General features: G+C 43.5%; 1 protein-coding gene across 1 annotated transcript in view; it reads right to left on the reverse strand.

Moving 5' to 3' along the window:
- The window catches only part of LOC116970958 (fructose-1,6-bisphosphatase isozyme 2-like), an 80,934-nt gene that overhangs the window by 21,828 nt on the left and 32,845 nt on the right, over positions 1 to 26,261 (reverse strand). The window contains exons 4-5 of the mRNA XM_033017689.1: positions 23,053 to 23,193; positions 4,705 to 4,842 (exon numbers count right to left, since the gene is read on the reverse strand). Of these exons, the coding sequence (XP_032873580.1) occupies positions 4,705 to 4,842; positions 23,053 to 23,193 (279 nt within the window). The remainder of the gene's footprint in view (positions 1 to 4,704; positions 4,843 to 23,052; positions 23,194 to 26,261) is intronic.

Here is a 26,261-nt window from a genome sequence, read left to right on the forward strand (position 1 = left end):
TTTTTTTCAGAATCATGATGTGCAGTTTAACCTCCAGCACCTTACTGAAGTAGCAGTTGTCCGTTTGAGACTCTAGGCAACCAATGTCAGCAGGCTTGGCGATCGTTTCGCTGAACACCTACGCTCAGTCCGCCTTGACCTATCTGAAGCGAGACCAAGCGCAGGGTCGGCGATCGTTTCGCTGAACACCTCCGCTCAATCCACCTTAACCTACCTGATCTCCCAGTTGCTCAGCACTTTAACTCCCCCTCCACACTCTCTGTCCATGAGAAGCAGTGATGTTGGAGGTTTTTACCAGGTACCCCCCCCCCCCCCCCGTTGTGGGTCATTGTGACATCACTTTGGAAGTGGGTTGAAAGATTTTCCATTTAAAAACTTGGTTTTGGTTATTTAAAAAACCGTGTAACTTGTGAAATATAGCATGAAATGTGAAATGAAAGTTTCTTTTGTTGACGGGGTTAATGTGATCAATAATCTGTGAAAAATTCTGCGCTGACGCGTGGTGTTTTGACGAAGGTAGAAAGACACATACACACTCACGCATACACGCACACATACATACAAGATGAGAGTTTTATAGATATAGAGATAAGGGAAACCCATCACAGGAAGAACGTGCAAACTCTGCTCTGACAGCACTGGAGGTCAGATTAAACCAGAATCGTTTGAGCTGTGGGATAACGGCGCTACTTGCATCACCACTGCGCTAAATTGCTGCAAATAAACAATTTGTTTTACTGCCACCCTGCTGGAGATCAGCAGAGACAGTTATTTGTCAGTTCTCATGTGACACAACACCGTTGAGATCACCATGCAGGAATACTAGGAAAACTAGAGAGGTTTATTGCACAGCTAGGAGATGTATTTTCGCAGTAGTTATGGAAAGGAATTAAAAAATGCAGAGAGATTACAGCTGACAGATAGACAGTGTCGTTGGAGAGGAAACAGAAAACAAACAGCACAACATGCTGAGTGGATTGTCGGATAAGAGTTAACTACACAGTCAGTGGAAATGAACGGAACGGAACAATGACATTCTTACTTGTGCATCTTTACAGGCCAATTAACACAATAACATACTACTAAATATATAGCCTGGCTGCTTGGTGTACCAACAACAACCTTGTCCTCAACACACAGAAGACGAAGGAAATCATTGTGGATTACCGGAAGACCAGAGGCGGCAGACACATCCCCATCCACATAAACGGGACTGAGGTGGAGCGCGTCTCCAACTTTAAATTCCTCTGGGTACACATCTCTGAGGTTCTGTCCTGGTCCCTCAACACCGCTAAACTGATTTCAATGACAATAAAGTTGAATCTAATCTAATCTAATCTAAATAATTAATAATATAATAAATTAAAACCAGTAATACTAGGTAACCAAATCATATTAAACTCGAGTACATGGTGCATCAAAAACAACGTCCATAGTTGCGGAAGTAGGATTATGATGCTGTTGTGCAGCATTCAAGAGTCTGCTAGTTGCTATTCTTGAGGCCATGGTTTGCAGGCACCTGTACCACCTTCCTGAAGGTAGTAGTGAGATGAGAGCATGACCTGGGTGCTGCAGGTCTTTGATGATATTAGCTGCTTTTTGGAGGCACAGAAGGGAGGTCCACCTGCGATGGACTGGGCAATATCTACTACTTTCGGCGGCCTCCTTTGTTGCTGAGCATTCAAGTTACCAAACCAGTGATGCAAACAGTAAAAAATGAGAAAACTAGGAATAGCTCTTATGTACTTTGCCGGAGCACAAGGAGCTTGACATAAGTTGAAGATAAAATAGAAGAACTGGGTCACAGAGTTTTGCATTAACTAAAGTTTAGGATGGGTAGCAATTGAAGGAGCAGTGGTATTCAAGGCCAGATCGTCAGCTCCCATCAGGAAAAGGCAAGGACATAATGTTGCAAAACTGGAAGAGTATGGCATTTGTTTCAAACAGGACTTGGAACCTAAAAAGCTACTTCATGGTTAAATAGAATCCGAACAATACATGCTCTTGTTAAGTCACTTTTTACATGTTATTGAGCTTTGAAATAAATTTTGAATAGAAACTCACTACTCAATAATGGGAACAATCTCCAGGTTAGCAGCGAGCTATGACATGATTAGTTATGCAGAGATGACAATATCAAGATCTGTGCAATTGGATGAGGATCTGAAGTGGATCGAATGAATAAATGCCCATGCATTGACAGCTCTGGCCATTTTTCAACTACTTCTACATCACATAAATTTCTACCTGGTCGCAGTCAACGTGTGCATGTTTAACATCAGTGTTAAAGTAATATTCATGTCTATCTAAGATGGCGCCTACCTGTGGTGAAATTTTGCCAGCGGCACAACAGAAAATCTTCAAATATAGTATTTCTGAGCTCATCTGCATCAAAGAATCTGCAGAAATCAACAATGTAAGTAGCGAGCTGCTAAAGGGCTTGTCCCACTGCGGGGACCTAATTTGCGTTAGAAGAGTTTAGAAGAGTTTGCGCTAGACTCAAACTTGCAGCATGGTCGACACATGGTCCTAGGAGGTCACTGTAACTCTCCTTCATGCTCGAGGGAAGTTCCCGAATACTCGCGGCCTCAGTTTGGTCGAGATGCTGAACATTTTTCCGCGAGTAAAAATTGGTTGGCATGGTTCTTTTGAACTCGTAGTGCAGTGGAATGGGGTTGCTATGTAGTTAAAAGCTGTGTGTGTGTGTGTGTGTGTGTGTGTGTGTATGTGGTGTGTGTGTGTGCTGTGTGTGTGTGTGTGTGTGTGTGTGTGTGTGTGTGTGTTTGATCCAGCTTGAGGTTTTTCAGGCGAATGCCCTCGAGCTTGAAGGTTGAAGACAGTTGATGTAGGTGGGGGCAAGCCCGTTAAGGGCTTTGTATACATAAAGAAGGAGCTTGAAATTGATTCGGAACCGCACCGAGAGCCAGTGGACAGAGGCCAGAATCGGGGTGATGAGGTCCCTTTTTCTGGCGCCCGTCAGGAGTCTCGCTGCGTCGTTTTGGACCAATTACCGGCAGGACAGGGATGATTGGCTGATGCCAGTGTAAAGGGAGTTGCAGTAATCTAGGCGGGAGGAGATAAATGAGTGGATGATCTTTTCGAGGTCGTCAAATTGGAGGAAAGGTTTTATTTTAGCTATCGTCCAAAGCTGGGAGAAGCTAGCTTTTACCACGGCATTGACTTGTTTGTCAAATTTCAATGCAGAGTCAAATATCACGCCAATGTTTTTGACGTGAGGTTTGAGTAATGGGGTAAGGCTTCCAAGGCTGCCCAGTATCGACCAGTGGCAGTAACATCTGTGGTGATGAAGTGCTTTGAGAGGTTGGTTATGGTGCACATCAACTCCTACCTCGACAAGAACCTCGACCAACTACAGTTTGCATACCGCCACAACAGGTCGACGGTAGATGCAATTTACTCTCTACTCCCACTCCCCACTGGACCACTTGGACAATAAAAACACCCACATCAGGCTGTTGTTTATAGACTGCAGCTTGGCATTTAATACCATCATCCCTTCCAAGCTGGTTACCAAAGCTGGCCATCCGCGAGTCAAGGCGCCAGACGGTGGAGGGCTCTACCCGAGCCTGCTGCCTGCCCCCTTTTCCGGGGATACGTCCGTGCCCGGGTGTGGATAGAAAGGGAATACGCCTGTCTACGGGCACCCTGAGGGAGTTCCGCGACCGCTGGGTACCGAGGGGGGTTGAATGTATCCTGGACAAGGATTGCAATATAGTTGTTTAGCAGTTGCTTAGCATATTTGTTCGTCTTGTATTATGGTGGTATTTTGTTTTATCTATGTGTAGTCTTTCTGATACTTCTTTGGCGGAAGGGGGAATATACACGACACTCACAATAATACATTGCAGTTCTCTGGGTAGATAAAACGGCCGTAGTAGTACCTAGGTCTCTGGTACTTTGAAGCAGCAATTCTTCTAGGTGTTCCGTTGTGCCACCTCTTCACTGAAAAAACAGTGCTGGTTTTAACATTTTCTCCCCAGTTTAACACTATTTTTATTTCTTGTCCTTGCATTACTAATGATCAATTTTAATAAACTGTTTAATTATATCTGGTATCTGGAGGAATTTAACCACATAATCTTGGTTAATGAATGTCAACCACATCTCTATATGTGACCCTATGGGAGCAAGACATTAGGGTATTAGATAATAGACAATAGGTGCAGGAGTAGGCCATTTGTCCCTTCGAGTGACATAGATTGGAACATTGCCATTTAAATAATAGTAATCATCTGTTAACTGAACATAAATGGGTTAAATATTAGCTTCAGGATGAAGTCTACCACCATGAGTTACATTTTCTGCAGAAGAGTAGTACATATCCTGCAAAGAGCAATCTACATTTCCAATATGTTATTTTCATGCCCCATGCTATGCATTAAGCAGTAAAAGTCATCCTTCTGCTTCCTCTGGAGTAGTAGGAAACTCTTTGTCAATGCACACTACACCTGGAAAGCTCACTGGCTTTGGATGCTTGAATTACGGTATGTTTGTTCGTCAATTCCACAAAGTTCTCATTTCAATCAGCATGTTACCTCACAAAAAAGATAAATATCAAAACCAAATACATTTTCAATCTCTTGGGAGGCATTCTGCATCCATTTTAATCTCCTGGAAATTATGCGAAATGAATTTTAAAAAGGTCGAGCGGAGTTTCTTTTTATTGCATTAATGTCCACATACCTCGGGAAATTTTTTCTGGTGGATGTATTCCGCGAGTGCAGGATCGAAGTATTTGGCGTAGCCCTCATTCAGACTATATATAGTTCCTTTCTTCTTTATCTTTACGTCCTGTTCCACAAGAATAAATTCGCCTATAGACTGAAAGAGGAAAGAAAGATTGGAATGGTCAAACAATACAAAAGTTAAATTGTTAAAATTATAGTCCAGGAGTTCGGCACTAATTGTCATTATATTTGTTATAACTGAGGCCAACGTGGTTCATTTGCATTCAAATAACTATTAATCTGAAGCAGACCAAGAAGAAAATTATCTATGATTTTGGCATTTAAATACGTAGTTGTGGGTATCAGCTATCAGTCATATTTGGTGGGGTGGGAGATTGCAACCTTCACGTGGTCCGCCCTGTTTCGACGAATGCAGTCAACCTGGCGTGCACAATCAAATAAGATCAAATAGAACAAGTTGCCCTCCAACTTTAGGCTGTTCACGCCATACTCAAGAAGAAGTCATATTTGGTTCATATAAATTATATTTCTCCTTTTGGATGTTGCTTTCACTCCCAATATGTGTGTTCTCAGCATGATACATATACTAATGCCAGTGGGGGTACCATATGCTCCAGGAGACATGTTGCATTTGAGCAGGAATATGTCCTTCTCAACTAGACGCTCAGAGATAGTGCTCTTGATCAGAAATATGATCAATTAGATAGACACAAACGGCTGGAGTAACTCAGCAGGTCAGGCAGCATCTAGGGTGAAATAGGATGAGTGCCGTTTTGGGTCGGAACCCTTCTTCAAACTCAAGAAGAAGTTTGGGTCTATCTTTGGTATAAATCAACATTTGCAGTTCCTTTCTACATATTGTGATCAAGTAGTTCTTTAAAGTGTTTTTGCAGGCCTTGACTGATTCCCTGTTGGTGATAATTCTGCCTCTGATCTTGAATTTCACTGAGTCAACCTTTGAGTGTTAGGGCGATAGTTGGATTTGAGAATACTGAAGAATGGTCCATAACATGGTTACCAGCAAGTTTGTGGATCTCCTGTGCTATTTCCTTCTACCATCTGTACACTAGATCATTGATTTTCTGTTGGATTACTGCCAACAGATGCCTGTCCACCTGATTATTTTCTCTTGAGGGGTGGCAATACATCCAATCTAGGAATGTCTGAGTTTGTGGTTTATTAGCTTCTGGATCTTCTGGTCATTTTTTTTAAAGCCTTTCTGATGTATCTGGGTAGATGAGTAAATGGCCTCTTCACATGCAAACTATTGTGGAATTCAGATTTATCTAGGCACAGTTGAAGTTTTGTGATTCCCATTAGTTGGTATTTGGTGGGTTATCTGCGAGGCATTCGCTGACAAGAGCTGCTCATTTTCAACACTCATTCTCTGGTAGCAAGGTTATTATTGTCACCATTATTTTGGGTTTAAACTAAAGGAGTTTAGGCTGTAGTCAAGCAAACCGTTTCTCATGGACAATGCAAACATCCCTGTGATCTCATGTTTGGATGGAGCTGTAATCTTACAATGCTTGATAGGGTGAGGATCTGTCCCCTGACTGAGGAGTCTAGAATCAGAGGGCACAGTCTCAATTTAAGAAGGTGGCCATTTAGGACTCAGATGAGAAGAGGGTTCTACATTCAGATGATGTGGCATCTTTGTAATTTTCTTTTTTTTCTTCTTGTTTTTGTTTATTTTATTAGAAGTTAATACAATACAAAACAATACAGTGGCACCTAATTTTAGGTGCCAACTATGTCATACCGTAATCCATTCCATGTACAACCTCTGGTTTTATGTTATGAGAAGGAAGAAAACAATAGAAAGGAGAAAGAGTGGAAAAATAGATGGTAGAAAGTAGAAAAATGTGAAGTGTGTATATAAAAAAAAAAAATAAATAAAAATAAAATAAAAAAGAAAAGGTGGAAAGTAGAAATAGAAGAGAAGGCCCCTTAAAAGAGAATTTTTCAAATCTATATTCGGAGATGTAGATCTATCCACGTCATGAACTGAAATCAGCAATCCTTATGGTACCGCTGCATCACATGATTCCAAAAAGTCGATGAAAGGAGACCAACTCCTTAAGAATTGGTCATATTTATCTATTAGTCGGAGTCTCATTTCTTCAAGGCGTGCTATGTCCATCATATTCCTAATCCACACTTTAACAGTTGGTATGGCTGTATTTTTCCAAAATTTAAGTATCAATTTCTTTCCAATTATTAACCCATAATTAAAAAAAACATTTTGGTCTTTATTTAAATTGGTATCTTCTCCTATTATTCCAAATATAATCCATTCCATTTTGGGTTCTATTCTTGACTTGAAGAGCTTTGTAAATATATCAAATATATCACTCCAAAATTTATTCAACTTTGTACATCCTACAAATGAATGTGTTATATTAGCGTTTTGAAACAAACATTTATCGCATCTGGGAGAGACGTTTGGATAAAATTTATTCAACCTCGTTTTTGAATAATATAGTCTATGTAATAATTTGAATTGAATTAAATTATGTCTTGTATTAATAGAACAGTTATGTGTATTCATCAAATACTTTTCCCATCTATCCTTCGAGATCTTTATCATTAGCTCATGTTCCCAATCTTCCCTTAGTGCTTCTGTTGAGGGTGATTCTCTATATAATATATTATTATAAAAGTATGAAATTAATTTTTGTGAATCAGCCTTAATATTCATTGCTTCTTCTAAAGGGTCTAAAAATATAGTTTGAAATCTATGTGTATATTTCTTCATAAAGTCACATACCTGTATATATTTAAAATATTGATTATCCTTCAATTTAAATTTAAATTTTAATTGTTGAAATGATAACAGTTTACCCAATTCATACATATCCCCTACTTTCCTAATCCCCAGTCTATCCCATTGTTGATATGTGTTGTCGATGAGAGAAGGTTTGAATGCGGGGTTGTTCAATAGTGGGGTTAGTACTGATAAATTATTTAATTTCAAGGATACTTTTATTTGTTTCCAAATTCTTATTATATTGTGAATAATTGGGTTCTTCTTATATATTATACTATTCAATTTTATCGGTGAGAGCAGGATTGTTCCTATATCGTGCGGATAGCACTCCTCTTTCTCCATTCTTATCCACTCCAACTGCTGAGTGGAACTATCCAGCCAGTACATTATGTTCTTAATATGCACTGCCCAGTAGTAATACATAAAATTAGGTAATGATAAACCCCCAACTTCTTTAGATTTGCACAAATGCTTTCGTTGAATTCTATGTGTTCTGTAATCCCATATAAAATTAGTGATAGTGGAATCTAGTTTTTTGAAAAAATATTTTGGAATATATATTGGGATCGCTTGAAACAAATATATTAATTGTGGTAAGAAAGTCATTTTTATAGCGTTAATTCTACCTATCAATGAGAGCGGAAGTGTTTTCCAAAATTTAATCATATCATTCAGTTTATTTAATAGTGGTATAAAATTGGCACTAAATAATGATTTGTGTCTTCTCGTAATTTGAATACCCAGATACTTGAATTTTTCTGTTGCAATTTTGAAGGGGAATTTTAGTAAATGTCTCGAATCCTGTGGTTTTAAAGACATAATTTCGCTTTTATTCCAATTTATTCTATATCCTGAAAAAGAGCCGAATTCCTCAATTAGTGTTAATAAGGTGGGTATACACATTTGTGTATTAGTAATATATAAAAGAATATCATCAGCATATAGTGAAATTTTATTCTTTGAATCCTTAGTGTTATATCCGTGAATATTCGGGTGATTTCTAATCCTTTCAGCCAACGGATCTATCTTTGTAATTTTCTATCGAGGAAGGTTGTGGAGGTTCAATCATTGAGTTCATCACAAACAAAATCAGTAGATTTTCTGGATATTGAGAGAATCAAGGGGTATGTGAATAATGCAGGAGAATATTTATCTGGAAAATTGTCCATGATCCAAAGTGCCTATTCCGGCTCTTATATCTGATGCTCTGATGCTATTTAACAGAAGGTTAAGAAATTTCTTGTTATGATAAACAGGGTCTGATTAGGAACAGTCAGCATGGATTTGTGCCTGGAAGGTCATGTTTGACTAATCTTCTTGAATTTTTTGAAGAGGTTACTAGGGAAATTGACAAGGGTATAGCAGTGGATGTTGTCTATATGGACTTTAGTAAGGCCTTTGACAAGGTTCCTCATGGAAGGTTGGTTAAGAAGGTTCAACTGTTGGGTATAAATGCAGGAGTAGCAAGATGGATTCAACAGTGGCTGAATGGGAGAAGCCAGAGGGTAATGGTGGATGGTTGTTTGTCGGGTTGGAGGCAGGTGACTAGTGGGGTGCCTCAGGGATCGGTGTTGGGTCCTTTGTTGTTTGTCATGTACATCAATGATCTGGATGAAGGTGTGGTAAATTGGATTAGTAAGTGTGCAGATGATACCAAGATAGGGGGTGTTGTGGATAATGAAGAGGATTTCCAAAGTCTACAGAGTGATTTAGGCCATTTGGAAGAATGGGCTGAAAGATGGCAGATGGAGTTTAATGCTGATAAATGTGAGGTGCTACACCTTTGCAGGACAAATCAAAATAGGACGTACATGGTAAATGGTGGGGAATTGAAGAATACAGTTGAACAGAGGGATCTGGGAATAACCGTGCATAGTTCCTTAAAGGTGGAATCTCATATAGATAGGGTGGTAAAGAAAGCTTTTGGTATGCTAGCCTTTATAAATCAGAGCATTGAGTATAGAAGCTGGGATGTAATGTTAAATTTGTACAAGGCATTGGTGAGACCAAATCTGGAGTATGGTGTACAATTTTGGTCGCCCAATTATAGGAAGGATGTCAACAAAATAGAGAGAGTACAGAGGAGATTTACTAGAATGTTGCCTGGGTTTCAACAACTAAGTTACAGAGAAAGGTTGAATAAGTTAGGTCTTTATTCTCTGGAGCGCAGAAGGTTAAGGGGGGACATGATAGAGGTCTTTAAAATGATGAGAGGGATAGACAGAGTTGATGTGGATCAGCTTTTCCCTTTGAGAAAAGGGAAGATTCAAACAAGAGGACATGACTTCAGAATTAAGGGACAGAAGTTTAGGGGTAACATGAGGGGGAACTTCTTTACTCAGAGAGTGGTAGCGGTGTGGAATGAGCTTCCAGTGGAAGTGGTGGAGGCAGGTTCGTTGATATCATTTAAAAATAAATTGGATAGGCATATGGATGAGAAGGGAATGGAGGGTTATGGTATGAGTGCAGGCAGGTGGGACTAAGGGAAAAAAGTTGTTCGGCACGGACTTGTAGGGCCGAGATGGCCTGTTTCCGTGCTGTAATTGTTATATGGTTATAACCTTCCATGCAGACTTCTTCTCTGGAACCTTCTCATTTGGCCATTGTACAATGCCTGAATTGGGAACGTTGTTATGTGGTCTAAACCTTGATGCTCGGGTGAAAAGTGTTAGTAATGACAAGCATTTTGGACACAATGGAATGTTCTTTCCCTACTCCCCATACGCTGACCATTCTTCTTCACCCCAAGTAGGGGAGTTGCCTGAAAGCATAAATTTTCATCCCACTGGGATGCAAGGTTTCTTCAAGGTCAGGCTAGAAGTCTTCCTTACAAACATCAGCAGTTTCCATGGTTGCATCATATGCACTAATAATAATAATAATAATAATAATAATTATTATTATTATTATTATTATTATTATTATAATAATAATAATAATAATAATAATAATAATAATAATAATAATTATTATTATTATTATAATAATAAAAAATGTATTTGTATACCACATTAACAAACAACTTGCGTTGACCAAAGTGCTTCACATCAGGGCATGTACTAGTTTGATACATACTACGATAGACAGACCTAACAATACATACATAAACTGTTACATAAACTCAGAGGGGCTCAAAAACGCTAGGGAGTAGAAATAGTAGACTTAAAGGAGTCGATGGTGGGGGCAGTTCTGATGAGGAGCGGGATGCTATTCCACAGTCTAGGTGCTGTAACGACAAAAGCGCGGTCACCGCTGAGTTTAAACCTAGACTGCGGGATAGTCAGTAGCCCCAAGTCGGCCGACCTGAGGGACCTAGAGGTAGAATGGTGGGTTAGAAGATTTTTGATATAGGTGGAGGCAAGCTCGTTAAGGGTTTTTTTACGTATAAGAGGAGCTTGAAGTTGATTCTGTACCATACTGGGAGTCAGTGGAGAGAGGCCAGGATCGGGGTCCCGTCAGAAGTCTTGCTGTGGCGTTTTGGACCAATTGCAGGCGGGACAGGGATGATTGGCTGATGCCAGTGTATAGGGAGTTGCAGTAGTCAAGGCGGGAGAAGATGAATGCGTGGATGATTTTTTCAAGGTCGTCGAATTTGAGGAATGATTTGATTTTAGCTATGGTACGAAGCTGGAAGAAACGAGCTTTTACCACAGAGTTGACTTGCTTGTCAAACTTAATGCAGAGTCAAATATCACGCCATGGTTTTTGACGTGCGGTTTGACTAAAGAGGTTAGGCTTTCAAGGCTGCCTGTTAAAGTAAAGTAAAGTAAAGTAGCCTTTATTGTCATTCAGACCTTGCAGTCTGAATGAAATTTTGTTGCCTTGCAGTCCTACATATAGTAAAAAATGGCAAAAACACACACAAAAAACACAAATTAACATCCACCACAGTGAGTTGAATACTCCTCACTGTGATGGAAGGCAAAAGTCTTAAGTTTTTGTCTCTTTCCTTCTTATTCTCCCTCTGCGCCGAGGCGATCCAGGCTTCGGATGTTGTGACCCCGCCGGGCGATGGTAAGTAATGTCAGTCCCGCGGCTGAATCCAAGCTCCGCGAACGGGCCGGTTCAGCTCCGCGGCCCGGGGTGGTCGAAGCCGCCGAAGCTGCGGCCCTCCAGTCCAGAGGACACAGCTGTTGTCGCGGGAGCTCCGCAGAACAGGTCACCAACCTGCGAGCTCCCGACGATGTCGTCCACCGGGCCCGCGGCCGGTCCTCCGAGGTCGGATCGCTGCTGCCGCTGCCCGCTCCGAGGTCTGGTGGCTGCTGCCGCAGTCGCTGCCCGCTCCGGGGTCGGGTCGCCACTGCCGCTGCCCGCTCCGGGGTCGGGTCGCCACTGCCGCAGCTCCGAGGCCGCCAGCTCCACTATTAGGCCTCGGCGCAGGCGGAGACGGAGACGGGGGATACGACAAGAGAAGTCGCATCCCCCCGAAATAAGAGACCAAAACCATGTTTACTCCCTCCCACCCACACACATACACAATAAACCAAAAATGAACTCAAACAGGACAAAAGAACAACACAAAAAAGAAAAAAAAAAGACGGACTGCAGGCGAGCCGCAGCTGCTAAGGCAGCGCCGCCATCTTGGGATCGTTTTGTTGGAGTTGGAGGGACGAGTAGGATGACCTCAGACTTGCTCTCGTTAAGTTGGAGGAAGTTCTGAGCCATCCAACATTTTAAGTCATCGAGGCAGTGCATGAGGCTGTTTAAATTAGACTAGTTGTTGGGTTTCAGGGGGAGATGGAGCTGTGTATCATCTGCATAACAATGGAAATAAATGCCGTGCCGTTGAATGACTTTGCCGAGGGCGAGCAGGTACAGAGAGAAGAGAATGGGGCCTAGGATGGAGCCTTCTGGAACCTCGCAAAAAAGGCTAGCTGGGGAAGAGAAAGAATTGCCCATGTTAGTAGAGTAACTCCTATTTTTTAGGTAGGAAACGAACCAGCTCAGGGCAGTGCCATCAACACCAACCCCGTACCGGAGACGGTCAATTAGGATGGTGTGGTCCACTGTATCAAACGCTGCGCTGAGGTTGAGAAGGAGCAGGATTGCACAGTCGCCGGAGTTGATGGTGAGAAGGAGGTCGTTGTGTACCTTTAACAAGGCAGACTCTGTGCTGTGGTGGGCCCTGAAACCTGATTGGAAAGTTTCCAGGATGGAATTTTGGTGTAGATAAGGCATTAGTTGGTCTAGAATCACCTTTTCAAGAACTTTTGAGAGGAAAGGCAGTTTGGAAATAGGTCTGTAGTTACTAGGCAAGGTAGGGTCTAGGTTAGTTTTTTTCAGGAGGGGCTGGACCACCGCGTGCTTGAAACAGGTTGGAACAGTGCCAGTGGCCAGAGAACTGTTGATGATAGAGAGGATACTGGGACCGACTATTGCAAAGACATCCTTCAGAAGGGCAGTGGGAACAATGTCAAGGTGGCAGGTTGCAGGTTTCATAGTGCAGACAAGCTTTACAAGGGAGGATAGAGTAATGGGATGGAAACAGTTTAACTTAGACAAACAGACCAAAGAGACAGCTAGGTCACGGGTGGGAGGGGACATATTTGTTCTAATGTTCTCAAATTTACTGGTGAAAAAAGTAGAGAATTCTTCGCACTTGGCAGGGGACCCAGCTAAGCTGGTACTGGGGGCTGGACATATGACAGAGGTAATAGTACTAAATAGGACCTTGGAATTTTGAGCGGTTTTGGAAATAAGTTCGGAAAAGTATTGTGTTCTCGCCGACTTTAATGCTTCCTGGTATTTGAGAAGATTGTTTCTCAGAAATTCGAAGGAAATTTGAAGCTGACGACTATTATGTTGGTTCGATGTTAGAGTGCGGTTGAGGGTCATGAGTGATTCACCTATTCCATCAGGAAGAAGTTAGACCTTCTACTTCCTGACAGAGAAACCCAACCCAGAAGGTGGAGCACTCACCATCTTGTTCTTAGATACATAGATACATAGAAAATAGGTGCAGGAGTAGGCCATTCGGCCCTTCGAGCCTGCACCGCCATTCAATATGATCATGGCTGATCATCCAACTCAGTATCCCGTACCTGCCTTCTCTCCATACCCCCTGATCCCTTTAGCCACAAGGGCCACATCTAACTCCCTCTTAAATATAGCCAATGAACTGGCCTCAACTACCCTCTGTGGCAGAGAGTTCCAGAGATTCACCACTCGCTGTGTGAAAAAGTTTCTTCTCATCTCGGTCCTAAAGGATTTCCCCCTTAAGCTGTGACCCCTTGTCCTGGACTTCCCCAACATCGGGAACAATCTTTCTGCATCTAGCCTCTGGGGAGGTTCTGGAGATACAATAATCCAATCTTGAGGCAAATAACCATCTTTAAAACTGGCATTGCCTCTGCCTTTAATTCTGCATTCTCCGAGGATGCTGGATGCCGCGACAATCTCTTGCAATCTCTTAGAGAACTGCTGGCAGACAGGAAGCAAAGAGCAGGAGTAAACGGGTCCTTTTCACAATGGCAGGCAGTGACTAGTGGGGTAACGCAAGGCTCAGTGCTGGGACCCCAGCTATTTACAATATATATTAATGATTTGGATGAGGGAATTGAGTGTAACATCTCCAAGTCTGCGGATGACACGAAGCTGGGGGGCAGTGTTAGCTGTGAGGAGGATGCTAGGAAACTGCAAGGTGACTTGGATAGGCTGGGTGAGTGGGCAAATGCATGGCATATGCAGTATAATGTGGGTAAATGTGAGGTTATCTACTTTGGTGGCAAAATCAGGAAAGCAGACTATTATCTGAATGGTAACAGATTAGGAAAAGGGGAGATACAACGAGACCTGTGTGTCATGGTACACCAGTCATTGAAAGTAGGCATGCAGGTGCAGCAGGCAGTGAAGAAAGCGAATGGTATGTTAGCATTCATAGCAAAAGGATTTGGGTATAGGAGCAGGGAGGTTCTACTGCAGTTGTACAGGGTCTTGGTGAGACCACACCTGGAGTATTGCGTACAGTTTTGGTCTCCTAATCTAAGGAAGGACATTCGTACCATAGAGGGAGTACAGAGAAGGTTCACCAGACTGATTCCTAGGATGTCAGGACTTTCATATGAAGAAAGACTGGATTGACTCGGCTTATACTCGCTAGAATTTAGAAGATTGAGGGGGGATCTTATAGAAACTTACAAAATTCTTAAGGGGTTGGACAGGCTAGATGCAGGAAGATTGTTCCAGATGTTGGGGAAGTCCAGAACAAGGGGTCACAGTTTAAGGATAAGGGGGAAATCTTTTAGGACCGAGATGAGAAAAACATTTTTCACACAGAGAGTGCTGAATCTCCTGAATTCTCTACCACTGAAGGTCGTTGAGGCCAGTTCATTGGCTATATTTAAGAGGGAGTTAGATGTGGCCCTTGTGGCTAAAGGGATCAGTGGGGTATGGAGAGAAGGCAGGTACAGGATACTGAGTTGGATGATCAGCCATGATCATATTGAATGTCGGTGCAGGCTCGAAGGGCCGAATGGCCTACTCCTGCACCTATTGTCTATGTTTCTATTAAATGGGAGTAGCTGTTGGCGGGTTCGCTGATAGACGCTGTTGTCAATATTGACCAGGTGCGAGCATGGCTCTGCGGTTGACCCCAGAATGACTCCGATGCGATGGTAACCTTGGAGTGACCGTAAACAGACAACCTGTCCCTTGTTGAGCGGTTGAAGCCGAGAGCTAGTTTTGTATTAATATATTCTTTCTATCTCGCGGCGGCGTTGGAGCTGGGATTGGATCACTGACGGTGCACTAACTTGTGGTTCTAGTAGTTGCTTGGCCATAGGCAGGGTGGAGCGGGTTCACTGTGACAAGAGTCATTCGGCCGAAGATCCCAGGAGAGTGTCACGGACAATGTCCCGTTGGTTGAGTAAGTCGAGATAGACATCAGAGACAACCCTGTGTGAGCGTTCCATTAGTTCGTTTGCACTTCTTACCGCGCGCACGGCCAGGCCGTTGGACTGTGGGTAATCGGAGCTGCTGATGGTGAGGTGAAAGTCCCAGCGTTTCACGAAATCCCTGAAGAGATGACTGGAGAATTGAGTTCCATTGTCTGAGAGCAGCTTTAGGGGGGCTCCGTGGACAGAGAAGTAGCGAGTCAGTTTTTGAATGACCATGGCTGAGGTCGGGGTACTGAGAAAGTCGACTTCATACCATCCTGAGTAGCAAAAGGATTTGAGTATAGGAGCAGGGAGGAGCCAAAGAGGGAGTACAGAGAAGGTTCACCAGACTGATTCCTGGGATGTCAGGACTTTCATATGAACAAGACTGGATAGACTCGGCTTGTACTCGCTAGAATTTAGAAGATTGAGGGGGGGATCTTATAGAAACTTACAAAATTCATGAGGGGTTGGACAGGCTAGATGCAGGAAGATTGTTCCCGAACAAGAACAAGTCCAGAACAAGGGGTCACAGTTTAACGATAAGGGGGAATTATTTTAGGATTGAGGTGAAGAAAACATTTTTCACAGAGAGTGGTGAATCTCTGGAATTCTCTGCCACAAAAGGTAGTTGAGGCCAGTTCATTGGCAATATTTAAGAGGGAGTTAGATGTGGCCCTTGTGGTTAAAGGGATCAGGGGGTATGGATAGAAGGCAGGGATGGGATACTGAGTTGGATGATCAGCCATGATCATATTGAATGGCGGTGCAGGCTCGAAGGGCCGAATGGCCTACTCCTGCACCTATTTTCTATGTTTCTATGTTTCTAGCCTGTCCAACCCCATAAGAATTTTGTGCGTTTCTATAAGATCCCCTCTCAATCTCCTAAATTCTAGCGAGTATAAGCCAAGTCTATCCAGTCTTTCTTCATATGAAAGTCCTGACATCCCAGGAATCAGTCTGGTGAACCTTCTCTGCACTCCCTCTATGGCTATAATGTCCTTCCTCAGATTTGGAGACCAAAACTGTACGCAATACTCCAGGTGTGGTCTCACCAAGACCCTGTACAACTGCAGTAGAACCTCCCTGCTCCTATACTCAAATCCTTTTGCTATGAAAGCTAACATACCATTCGCTTTCTTCACTGCCTGCTGCACCTGCATGCCTACTTTCAATGACTGGTGTACCATGACACCCAGGTCTCGCTGCATCTCCCCTTTTCCTAATCGGCCACCATTTAGATAATAGTCTGCTTTCCTGTTTTTGCCACCAAAGTGGATAACCTCACATTTATCCACATTATACTGCATCTGCCAAGCATTTGCCCACTCACCCAGCCTATCCAAGTCACCTTGCAGTCTCCTAGCATCCTCCTCACAGCTAACACTGCCCCCCAGCTTAGTGTCATCCGCAAACTTGGAGATGTTGCCTTCAATTCCCTCATCCAGATCATTAATATAAATTGTAAATAGCTGGGGTCCCAGCACTGAGCCTTGCAGTACCCCACTAGTCACTGCCTGCCATTGTGAAAAGGACCCGTTTACTCCTACTCTTTGCTTCCTGTTTGCCAGCCAGTTCTCTATCCACATCAATACTGAACCCCCAATACCGTGTGCTTTAAGTTTGTATACTAATCTCTTATGTGGGACCTTGTCGAAAGCCTTCTGAAAGTCCAGATACAACACATCCACTGGTTCTCCCCTATCCACTCTACTAGTTACATCCTCGAAAAATTCTATAAGATTCGTCAGACATGATTTACCTTTCGTAAATCCATGCTGACTTTGTCCAATGATTTCACCACTTTCCAAATGTGCTGCTATCCCATCTTTAATAACTGACTCTAGCAGTTTCCCCACTACCGATGTTAGACTAACTGGTCTGTAAATCCCCGTTTTCTCTCTCCCTCCCTTCTTAAAAAGTGGGGTTACGTTTGCTACCCTCCAATCCTCAGGAACTACTCCAGAATCTAAAGAGTTTTGAAAAATTATCACTAATGCATCCACTATTTCTGGAGCTACTTCCTTAAGTACTCTGGGATGCAGCCTATCTGGCCCTGGTGATTTATCGGCCTTTAATCCATTCAATTTACCCAACACCACTTCCCGACTAACCTGGATTTCACTCAGTTCCTCTATCTCCTTTGACCCGCGGTCCCCTGCTATTTCCGGCAGATTATTTATGTCTTCCTTAGTGAAGACGGAACCAAAGTAGTTATTCAATTGGTCCGCCATATCCTTGTTCCCCATGATCAACTCACCTGTTTCTGACTGCAAGGGACCTACATTTGTTTTAACTAATCTCTTTCTCTTCACATATCTATAAAAACTTTTGCAGTCAGTTTTTATGTTCCCTGCCAGTTTTCTTTCATAATCTATTTTCCCTTTCCTAATTAAGCCCTTTGTCCTCCTCTGCTGGTCTCTGAATTTCTCCCAGTCCTCTGGTATGCTGCTTTTTCTGGCTAATTTGTACGCATCATCTTTTGCTTTGATACCATCCCTGATTTACCTTGTTATCCACGGATGCACTACCTTCCCTGATTTATTCTTTTGCCAAACTGGGATGAACAATTTTTGTAGTTCATCCATGCAGTCTTTAAATACCTTCCATTGCATATCCACCGTCAACCCTTTTAGAACTAATTGCCAGTCAATCTTGGCCAATTCACGTCTCATACCCTCAAAGTTACCTTTCTTTAAGTTCAGAACCGTTGTTTCTGAATTAACAATGTCACTCTCCATCCTAATGAAGAACTCAACCATATTATGGTCACTCTTGCCCAAGGGGGCACGCACAACAAGACTGCTAACTAACCCTTCCTCTTTACTCAATACCCAGTCTAGAATAGCCTGCTCTCTCGTTGGTTCCTCTACATGTTGGTTTAGATAACTATCCCGCATACATTCCAAGAAATCCCCTTCCTCAGCACCCCTGCCAATTTGATTCACCCAATCTATATGTAGATTGAAGTCACCCATTATAACTGTTTCGCCTTTGTTGCACAAATTTCTAATTTCCTGTTTGATGCCATCCCCAACTTCACTACTACTGCTAGGTGGCCTGTACACAACACCCACCAGCGTTTTCTGCCCCTTAGTGTTTCGCAGTTCTACCCATACCGATTCCACATCCTCCAAGCTAATGTCCTTCCTTTCCACTGCGTTAATCTCCTCTCTAACCAGCAACGCTACTCCACCACCTTTTCCTTTCTCTCTATCCCTCCTGAATATTGAATATCCCTGGATGTTCAGCTCCCAGCCTTGGTCGCCCTGGAGCCATGTCTCCGTGATCCCGACTATATCATAATCATTAATAGCTATCTGCACGTTCAACTCATCCACCTTATTACGAATGCTCCTTGCATTGAGACACAAAGCCTTCAGGCTTGTTTTTACAACGCTCTTACCCCTTATACAATTATGTTGAAAAGTGGCCCTTTTTGATTTTTGCCCTGGATTTGTCTGCCTGCCACTTTTACTTTTCACCATGCTACCTATTGCTTCCGCCCGCATTTTACATCCCTCTGTTTCTCTGCTCACCCATTTAAGAACCCCACCACCTCTTATTCTCTGTTTATTATTGTTTTCTTCTTTCCCCCCTACATGTTGGGTCTGAATGCTTTCCTTCTCTGCCTCCTGCCTCACACACTGTCTAATAGCTTTCTCTATTTGAGTCCCTCCCCCCAACCATTCTAGTTTAAAGTCTCCCCAGTAGCCTTTGCAGATCTCCCCGCCAGGATATCGGTCCCCCTCAGGTTCAAGTGCAACCCATCCTTTTTGTACAGGTCGCACCTTCCACAAAAGGGGTCCTAATGATCCAGAAATTTGAATCCCTGCCCTCTACACCAGTCCTTCAGCCACGCATTTATCCTCCACCTTGCTCCATTCCTACTCTCACTGTCGCGTGGCACAGGCAGTAATCCCGAGATTGTTACCTTTGCTGTCCTACTCTTTAACTCCCCTCCTAACTCCCTAAATTCTCCTTTCAGGACCTCTTCTCTTTTTTTACCTATGTCATTGGTACCTATATGTACCACGACCTCGGGCTCCTCTCCCTCCCCTTTCTTGCTCACTCAATGCAGCAATGTCATTGACAAAGTATGTCAATCACCAGGCGAGGATAGTCAAGCGATGTTCAAGTCTGCTGCTGATGGAGCTGCCATTGAAGGCCAGGACTTTCCAGATTCTGAACTCCATGTTGTGGAGTGGAAGTGGCTAGTCTTTCAATGAGGGATAGTCACGACACACCGGTTACCACTAGGAGCAAAGTTTCAAAGTGGATCCAAGGTGACGATAGATCATGCTCAGCTGCATTAACCCTCACACCAGCAGGGCATATAGATAGACAAGTATTGGTGCGTGTGTGCACGCACAAGCACATGCACGTGCTCAGGCATGAATACCCTTACCCACTATCCCCTACCTGCTTCCTCCACAGACACTCATGACCGCTCTCACTTTTGATCCTCCCATCTCTAAATTCCTGCTGCCACTCAACCCTTTCCCATCCTTTACCAGACCCCCTTACTCCAACCGCTACAACCCATCTCTTGACTGAATAATTTTTCACTCACTTAATGTTACAATTTAAAGCGTGAATTGTTATCAGGATTAATGACATCATTAGAATTCCAGTTGGAATGACGTGACAAGAAAAGAGCGGTGATGAATGGCTTGTGTCAGAATGCCTTCATGTCAAAAGCTTGTACAGAAAACCACAATGTACATGGTGTGCCAAATGCAGAAGCAGCCGCCTGTGTGTTTTTAGCATTTGTTTCTGTTTTAGACCAATTTTTATTCCAAAGATGTTGACTTCTTACAATGATACTCTTTCATGCACACTTCTTCTCTGGAACCTTAGGGGACTTGGAACCTAGCAATAAAGGGGGCTTTTTCTGGTTGGCTGCCAGTGACTAGCGGACTTCCGCAGGGCTCGGTGTTGGGGACCCCACTCTTCATGTTGTATATTAATGAAGGGGACGAGGGGATTGGCGGCTTTGTGGCCAAGTTTGCGGATGATACAGAAATAGGTTGAGGGGGAGGTAGTATGGAGAAAACTCTACAGAAGGACTTGGACAGGTTGGGAGAGTGTGCAGAGAAGTGGCAGAAGGTAAATAGTGTAGCAAAGTGCAGAGTCATTCATTTTGGTAGTAGACTAAGTAGGCTTAGACTATATTCTAAATGGGAAGAGAATCCAGAAATCGGAGGTGAAAAGGGACTTTGGTGCAGGATGCCCAAAAAGTTAATTTGCAAGTCGAATTGGTAGTAAGGAAGGCAAATGCAATGCTAGCATTTATTTCAAGAGGGCCAGAATGCAAAAACAGGGATGTAATGCTGAGGCTCTATAAGGTGCTGGTCAGGTCACATTTGAAGTATTGTGAGCAAATTTAGGCACCATATCTGAGGAAGGATGTGCTGGTTCTGGAGAGTATCAAATAGATTGTTTACTATTTGTAAATAATCCAAGGAATGAGCGGGTTAACATATGATGAGTGTTTGACAGCACTGGGCCTGTTTTCGCTGGAGCTTAGATGGATGAGTGGGGACCTCATTGAAACTTACCGAATAGTGAAAGGCTTGGATAGAGTGAATGTGGAGAGGATATTTCCAATAGTGGAAGACCCTAGGACTAGAGGTGATAGCCTAAGAATGAAAGGACTTCCTTCAGGAAGGAGATGAGGAGAAATTTCTTTAGTTAGAGGATGATGAATCTATGGAATTCTTTGCCACAGAAGGCTGTGGAGGCCAAGCCAGTTGATATGTTTAAGGCAGAGATAGATAGATTCTTGATTAGTACAGGTGTCAGGGGTTATGGGGAGAAGGCAGGAGAATGGGGTTAGGACAGAGAGATCAGCCATAATTGAATGGCGGAGCAGACTTGATGGGCAGAATGGCCTAATTTTGCTCCTTACAGAAACATAGAAACATAGAAATTAGGTGCAGGAGTAGGCCATTCGGCCATTCGAGCCTGCACCGCCATTCAATATGATCATGGCTGATCATCCAACTCAGTATCCCGTACCTGCCTTCTCTCCATACCCTCTGATCCCCTTAGCCACAAGGGCCACATCTAACTCCCTCTTAAATATAGCCAATGAACTGGCCTCGACTACCCTCTGTGGCAGAGAGTTCCAGAGATGCACCACTCTGTGTGAAAAAAGTTCTTCTCATCTCGGTTTTAAAGGATTTCCCCCTTATCCTTAAGCTGTGACCCCTTGTCCTGGACTTCCCCAACATCGGGAGCAATCTTCCTGCATCTAGCCTGTCCAACCCCTTAAGAATTTTGTAAGTTTCTATAAGATCCCCTCTCAATCTCCTAAATTCTAGAGAGTATAAACCAAGTCTATCCAGTCTTTCTTCATAAGACAGTCCTGACATCCCAGGAATCAGTCTGGTGAACCTTCTCTGCACTCCCTCTATGGCAATAATGTCCTTCCTCAGATTTGGAGACCAAAACTGTACGCAATACTCCAGGTGTGGTCTCACCAAGACCCTGTACAACTGCAGTAGAACCTCCCTGCTCCTATACTCAAATCCTTTTGCTATGAAAGCTAACATACCATTCGCTTTCTTCACTGCCTGCTGCACCTGCATGCCTACTTTCAATGACTGGTGTCCCATGACACCCAGGTCTCGCTGCATCTCCCCTTTTCCTAGTCGGCCACCATTTAGATAATAGTCTGCTTTCCTGTTTTTGCCACCAAAATGGATAACCTCACATTTATCCACATTATACTGCATCAGCCAAACATTTGCCCACTCACCCAGCCTATCCAAGTCACCTTGCAGTCTCTTAGCATCCTCCTCACAGCTAACACTGCCCCCCAGCTTAGTGTCATCTGCAAACTTGGAGATATTGCCTTCAATTCCCTCATCCAGATCATTAATATATATTGTAAATAGCTGGGGTCCCAGCACTGAGCCTTGCGGTACCCCACTAGTCACTGCCTGCCATTGTGAAAAGGACCCGTTTACTCCTACTCTTTGCTTCCTGTTTGCCAGCCAGTTCTCTATCCACATCAATACTGAACCCCCAATGCCGTGTGCTTTAAGTTTGTATACTAATCTCTTATGTGGGACCTTGTCGAAAGCCTTCTGGAAGTCCAGATACACCACATCCACTGGTTCTCCCTTATCCACGCTACTAGTTACATCCTCGAAGAATTCTATAAGATTCGTCAGACATGATTTACCTTTTGTAAATCCATGCTGACTTTGTCCAATGATTTCACCACTTTCCAAATGGTGTTACTTTCCAAATTATGACCATATGACCTTATTTGGACATTGTTCAGATTAGAGCTTTTGCAATTACTTTAGTCAGACTAATTTTCCAAGCAGGGGAAGAGTGAGTTCCAAACTTCAACCATATTTGGCAGGAGATTGCTTATCTTGCATCATCTGTCTACCGTGCTTATCTCCGATCTTATGTCTACCTCCATCTGTAGAAATGAGCCTTTGCCAATAATGACACAAAATTAATGGAAGTTCTGATTTCCCCAACAACTGATATTCATTTATTTACCTTCCCAAACCTCCACTCAACCACCCCTCCCCCATGCCCTCCCAACTCACCCCTCTAATTTCTTAGTAGAAAACAAAGGCAACTACAGTATAACACTGCATTTTCAAATATTCTATTGCACAAACATTTGGATTGTGTATGAGATCAGAAATGGTGATAACTATCAGCTACATACTGGATCTAACATGAAGAAGTTGACACCGTGTCCTGTGGATAGCGCTATTAGGGTAGCGCTGCCATAGAGGGCATATCCAGCAGCCACCATGTTTCGTCCTGGTTCAAGGGCATCACCCTCAGTCAGCGACTCCGTGTAATCCTGCCAAAGTGAAAGAAATGAACAGTTATCCCGCTTCAGTGGTACATCGGCAGAATCATGCGAAAGTTCAAGAATAGTAGATTGCACACGTTTCTGGCACCTAGTACCCTTCAAATTCAAAGTTGTTAAAGCTATAGTCTTAATCTGAGCATAACGGCCCGTAGTTCTACTGCTGGCCCCAGGTTGGAGTTGCAGGGATCAGCCTGGCCAGGTGATGATGTCAATGTCCTCCATCGCTGCTCTGCCACTGCAGGCTGCGTCTGCTCCGTTTATAAAGTCCAACTTCTCTGTTTCTGCCCACCCAATTTGTTGCCATCTCAGAGATAGTCTTGTTGTATGTAGAATAAATATGTTCTTCTTTTGTTAGTTATATATTGAAAATGAGCTATCGATCTTCCTGAAACGTGCCTGAGATTTTTATTATTTGATCTATACGGATGCTGCTCATTTTTAATGATCTTTGCAGTGTTCCACAATCTCAGATTTTACTTCGGAGTCACGTGAGTGACTACGTGAAGAACCCGCTCAGCACGCATGCGTGCCATTACGCTACACGCATTGCGAAACGTCAGACGCGGTGGAAGGACGGGTCAGGGAGGACCGCGAAGCAGCTGCCCCCGCGGCGGCAATTTCAAAAAGCCGCTATTGCAGGTAAGATTTCTTACTCTGTCGTCTTTTTGCCCACTACAGGGAAGGCAAAAAGTAAACGGGGGCTGCGACAAAGCTGGTCAGGGAGGACCGCGAAGCAGCGGACAGCCAGCAAAGCAGCCGTCGGCACTAGATCACCCGCAGTGGGATCAGCTGTGCCCTGTGTAGCCGCCGCGCCGGCCAAATCAACGCAGCCGGGCGGCAGGCAAAACGCAAAACAAACAGAGTCGTGGACTCGGAGGAGTCCGACTCTGATACACCACGGGAGGCCAGCGACTGAGAGCGCTGGACCCGTATGGAATGGTGTTTGGAGCATCTGCTCCAGCGTGACCGGCTCCGGGAATTGGAGTCAGGCCACTGTGGGCATATATCAAACCCACAGCAGCACCTTTTCAAGGGCTGCACAATGTCCCCACCTTATCAGAGGGGAGCACCTCGAGTCAGTTCTGGGCTGACTTGGAAGAGGGGACCGCGGAAGAAAACACCAGTGCATGCATGGGGTGCAGGGTGAAGAGAATTTGCTGGATATGGTGGTAAGCTTCATGCAGCCAGACCAAACAGGGGCAAACCTGGAGCCTAAGCTTGCAACAAGCATTGACTACATGTCACTGAACCAGCTACAGGAACAGGCTGTGCTGGATACAACAGAGACATTTAACACCAGGAAACTGCATTTCCCTGAATGTGCCAATTGTAAACAGCTGCATCTGGAAGCACATCGGCCACGGGCAGAAGCATGGATGTGAAGTTTAAAAAAGTCCTGAAGTTTCTAAACTTCAGGAATAACCGCCTTTTCCCGTACGGTGGCACCACGGCCATGTCCCAAGGCCAACAGGACATGCAGGCACTGCTATGCAACACTCAGCACGAATTAAATAGCATTAGAAAAAGTGTCATACACCCAACGCTAAATCCAAAAATCCATGGGGCTGTGTAAGCCTGGAGCCACCAAACCGCCTATTCTCCTGTTCAGGAGGCAACTTGTCTAAGCAGGTAAAGGAGCTGGACGAAGAAGCCAGAACTTTGGGGCTAATCAAAGGATCAACCTACCCTGCCAAAAACCCACCATAACCTACGACAACACCCCTACGCACCCACTGGCAGAACTGGTGAAATTCGAGGGCTCGGCACTCTAAACATGAGTCTTTTAGGCCATGGCCCAGGCCGACCCTCCTGGAAGATGCGGGTAACCCCAATAACACCAGCAACCAACCCGAAGAACCAACCACCAGCACAGCAACGGAAGAACTTCAGGAAGAAGTAGTCCTGCCACAGGTAACAATGAAGGTAGGGGGTCTGGTTCCCCAAATAATATGGGAAGCATGGAGGTTGGGGGGGAAGACTGTACTAGGTTTTAAATGCATGGAGCATGCTAACATCCGATACTTACATCTTAAGCAGTATCCAGGGATATGCCATAGAGTTTGTACACCAAAAACAGCCCTCCAGTTCAACACAAACGAAACCGGGAATGTGTGCTCTCTGATAGGTAAAAAACAGAAGCACGTTGAACTGGAGCGACTTTACATAAAGGTGTAATTCAGACAACACAACACGAACCATTAGAATTCGTGTCCAATATATGTACTAAAACCAAAAAAGATGATGGTTGTCACATCATCATAGATCTGACAAATTGAATATATTTGTACAATATATTCACTTCAAAATGGAAACCTTTGTTACTGCTAAACAACTAATTTCCAAAGGGTACTTCATGGCTAGCATCGATTTAAAAGATGCATACTATTCAGTACCCATACGAGGTGACCACAGACGTTACTTAAAATTTAACTGGATGGAACAACTCTGGCAATATAAAGTGCTGCCAAATGGGCAAACATCAGCCAAGGCTGTACACAAAAATTTAAAAACCAGGCCTAGCGTTTCTACGCAAACGCAAACATATGGTTATGGCATATTTGGATGACATACTCATGTGGGCATAACTTTGGAATTGGCCATACTAACTGTAACAGCCACAAAAACAGTTGTTGGGGAAAACTGGGATTTATCATCCATCCAATTAAATCTAAACTAACACCGTCCACTACTATGGACTACTTGGGATTCACCATTGATTCAGTTCACAACGGTGACACTACCCAAGGGAAAGGCCAGAGAAATAATAGAGGTTCTAGCAACCTCATTGACATCACAAATCCATCCATCAGATTGGTAGCCAAAATAATTGGTAAAATGGTGGCTGCTTTCCCAGCCACATAATTTGGATTACATTACTAAAAATTACAGAGAGCTAAAAATCAAGCTCTAAAAATCAATGCAGGTCACTTTAACAGACCTATGAGACTACCAATTCAAGCCAAAACGGAGCTAAAATGGTGGATCGATAACATCTGGCTTTGTTCCAAACCTATCATTGTCAATAACCCTTCGATGGTACTACAAACGGATGCCAG

This window comes from Amblyraja radiata, chromosome 3 (genome assembly GCF_010909765.2).
Source record: "Amblyraja radiata isolate CabotCenter1 chromosome 3, sAmbRad1.1.pri, whole genome shotgun sequence".
Classification (NCBI taxonomy): Eukaryota; Metazoa; Chordata; class Chondrichthyes; order Rajiformes; family Rajidae; genus Amblyraja; species Amblyraja radiata.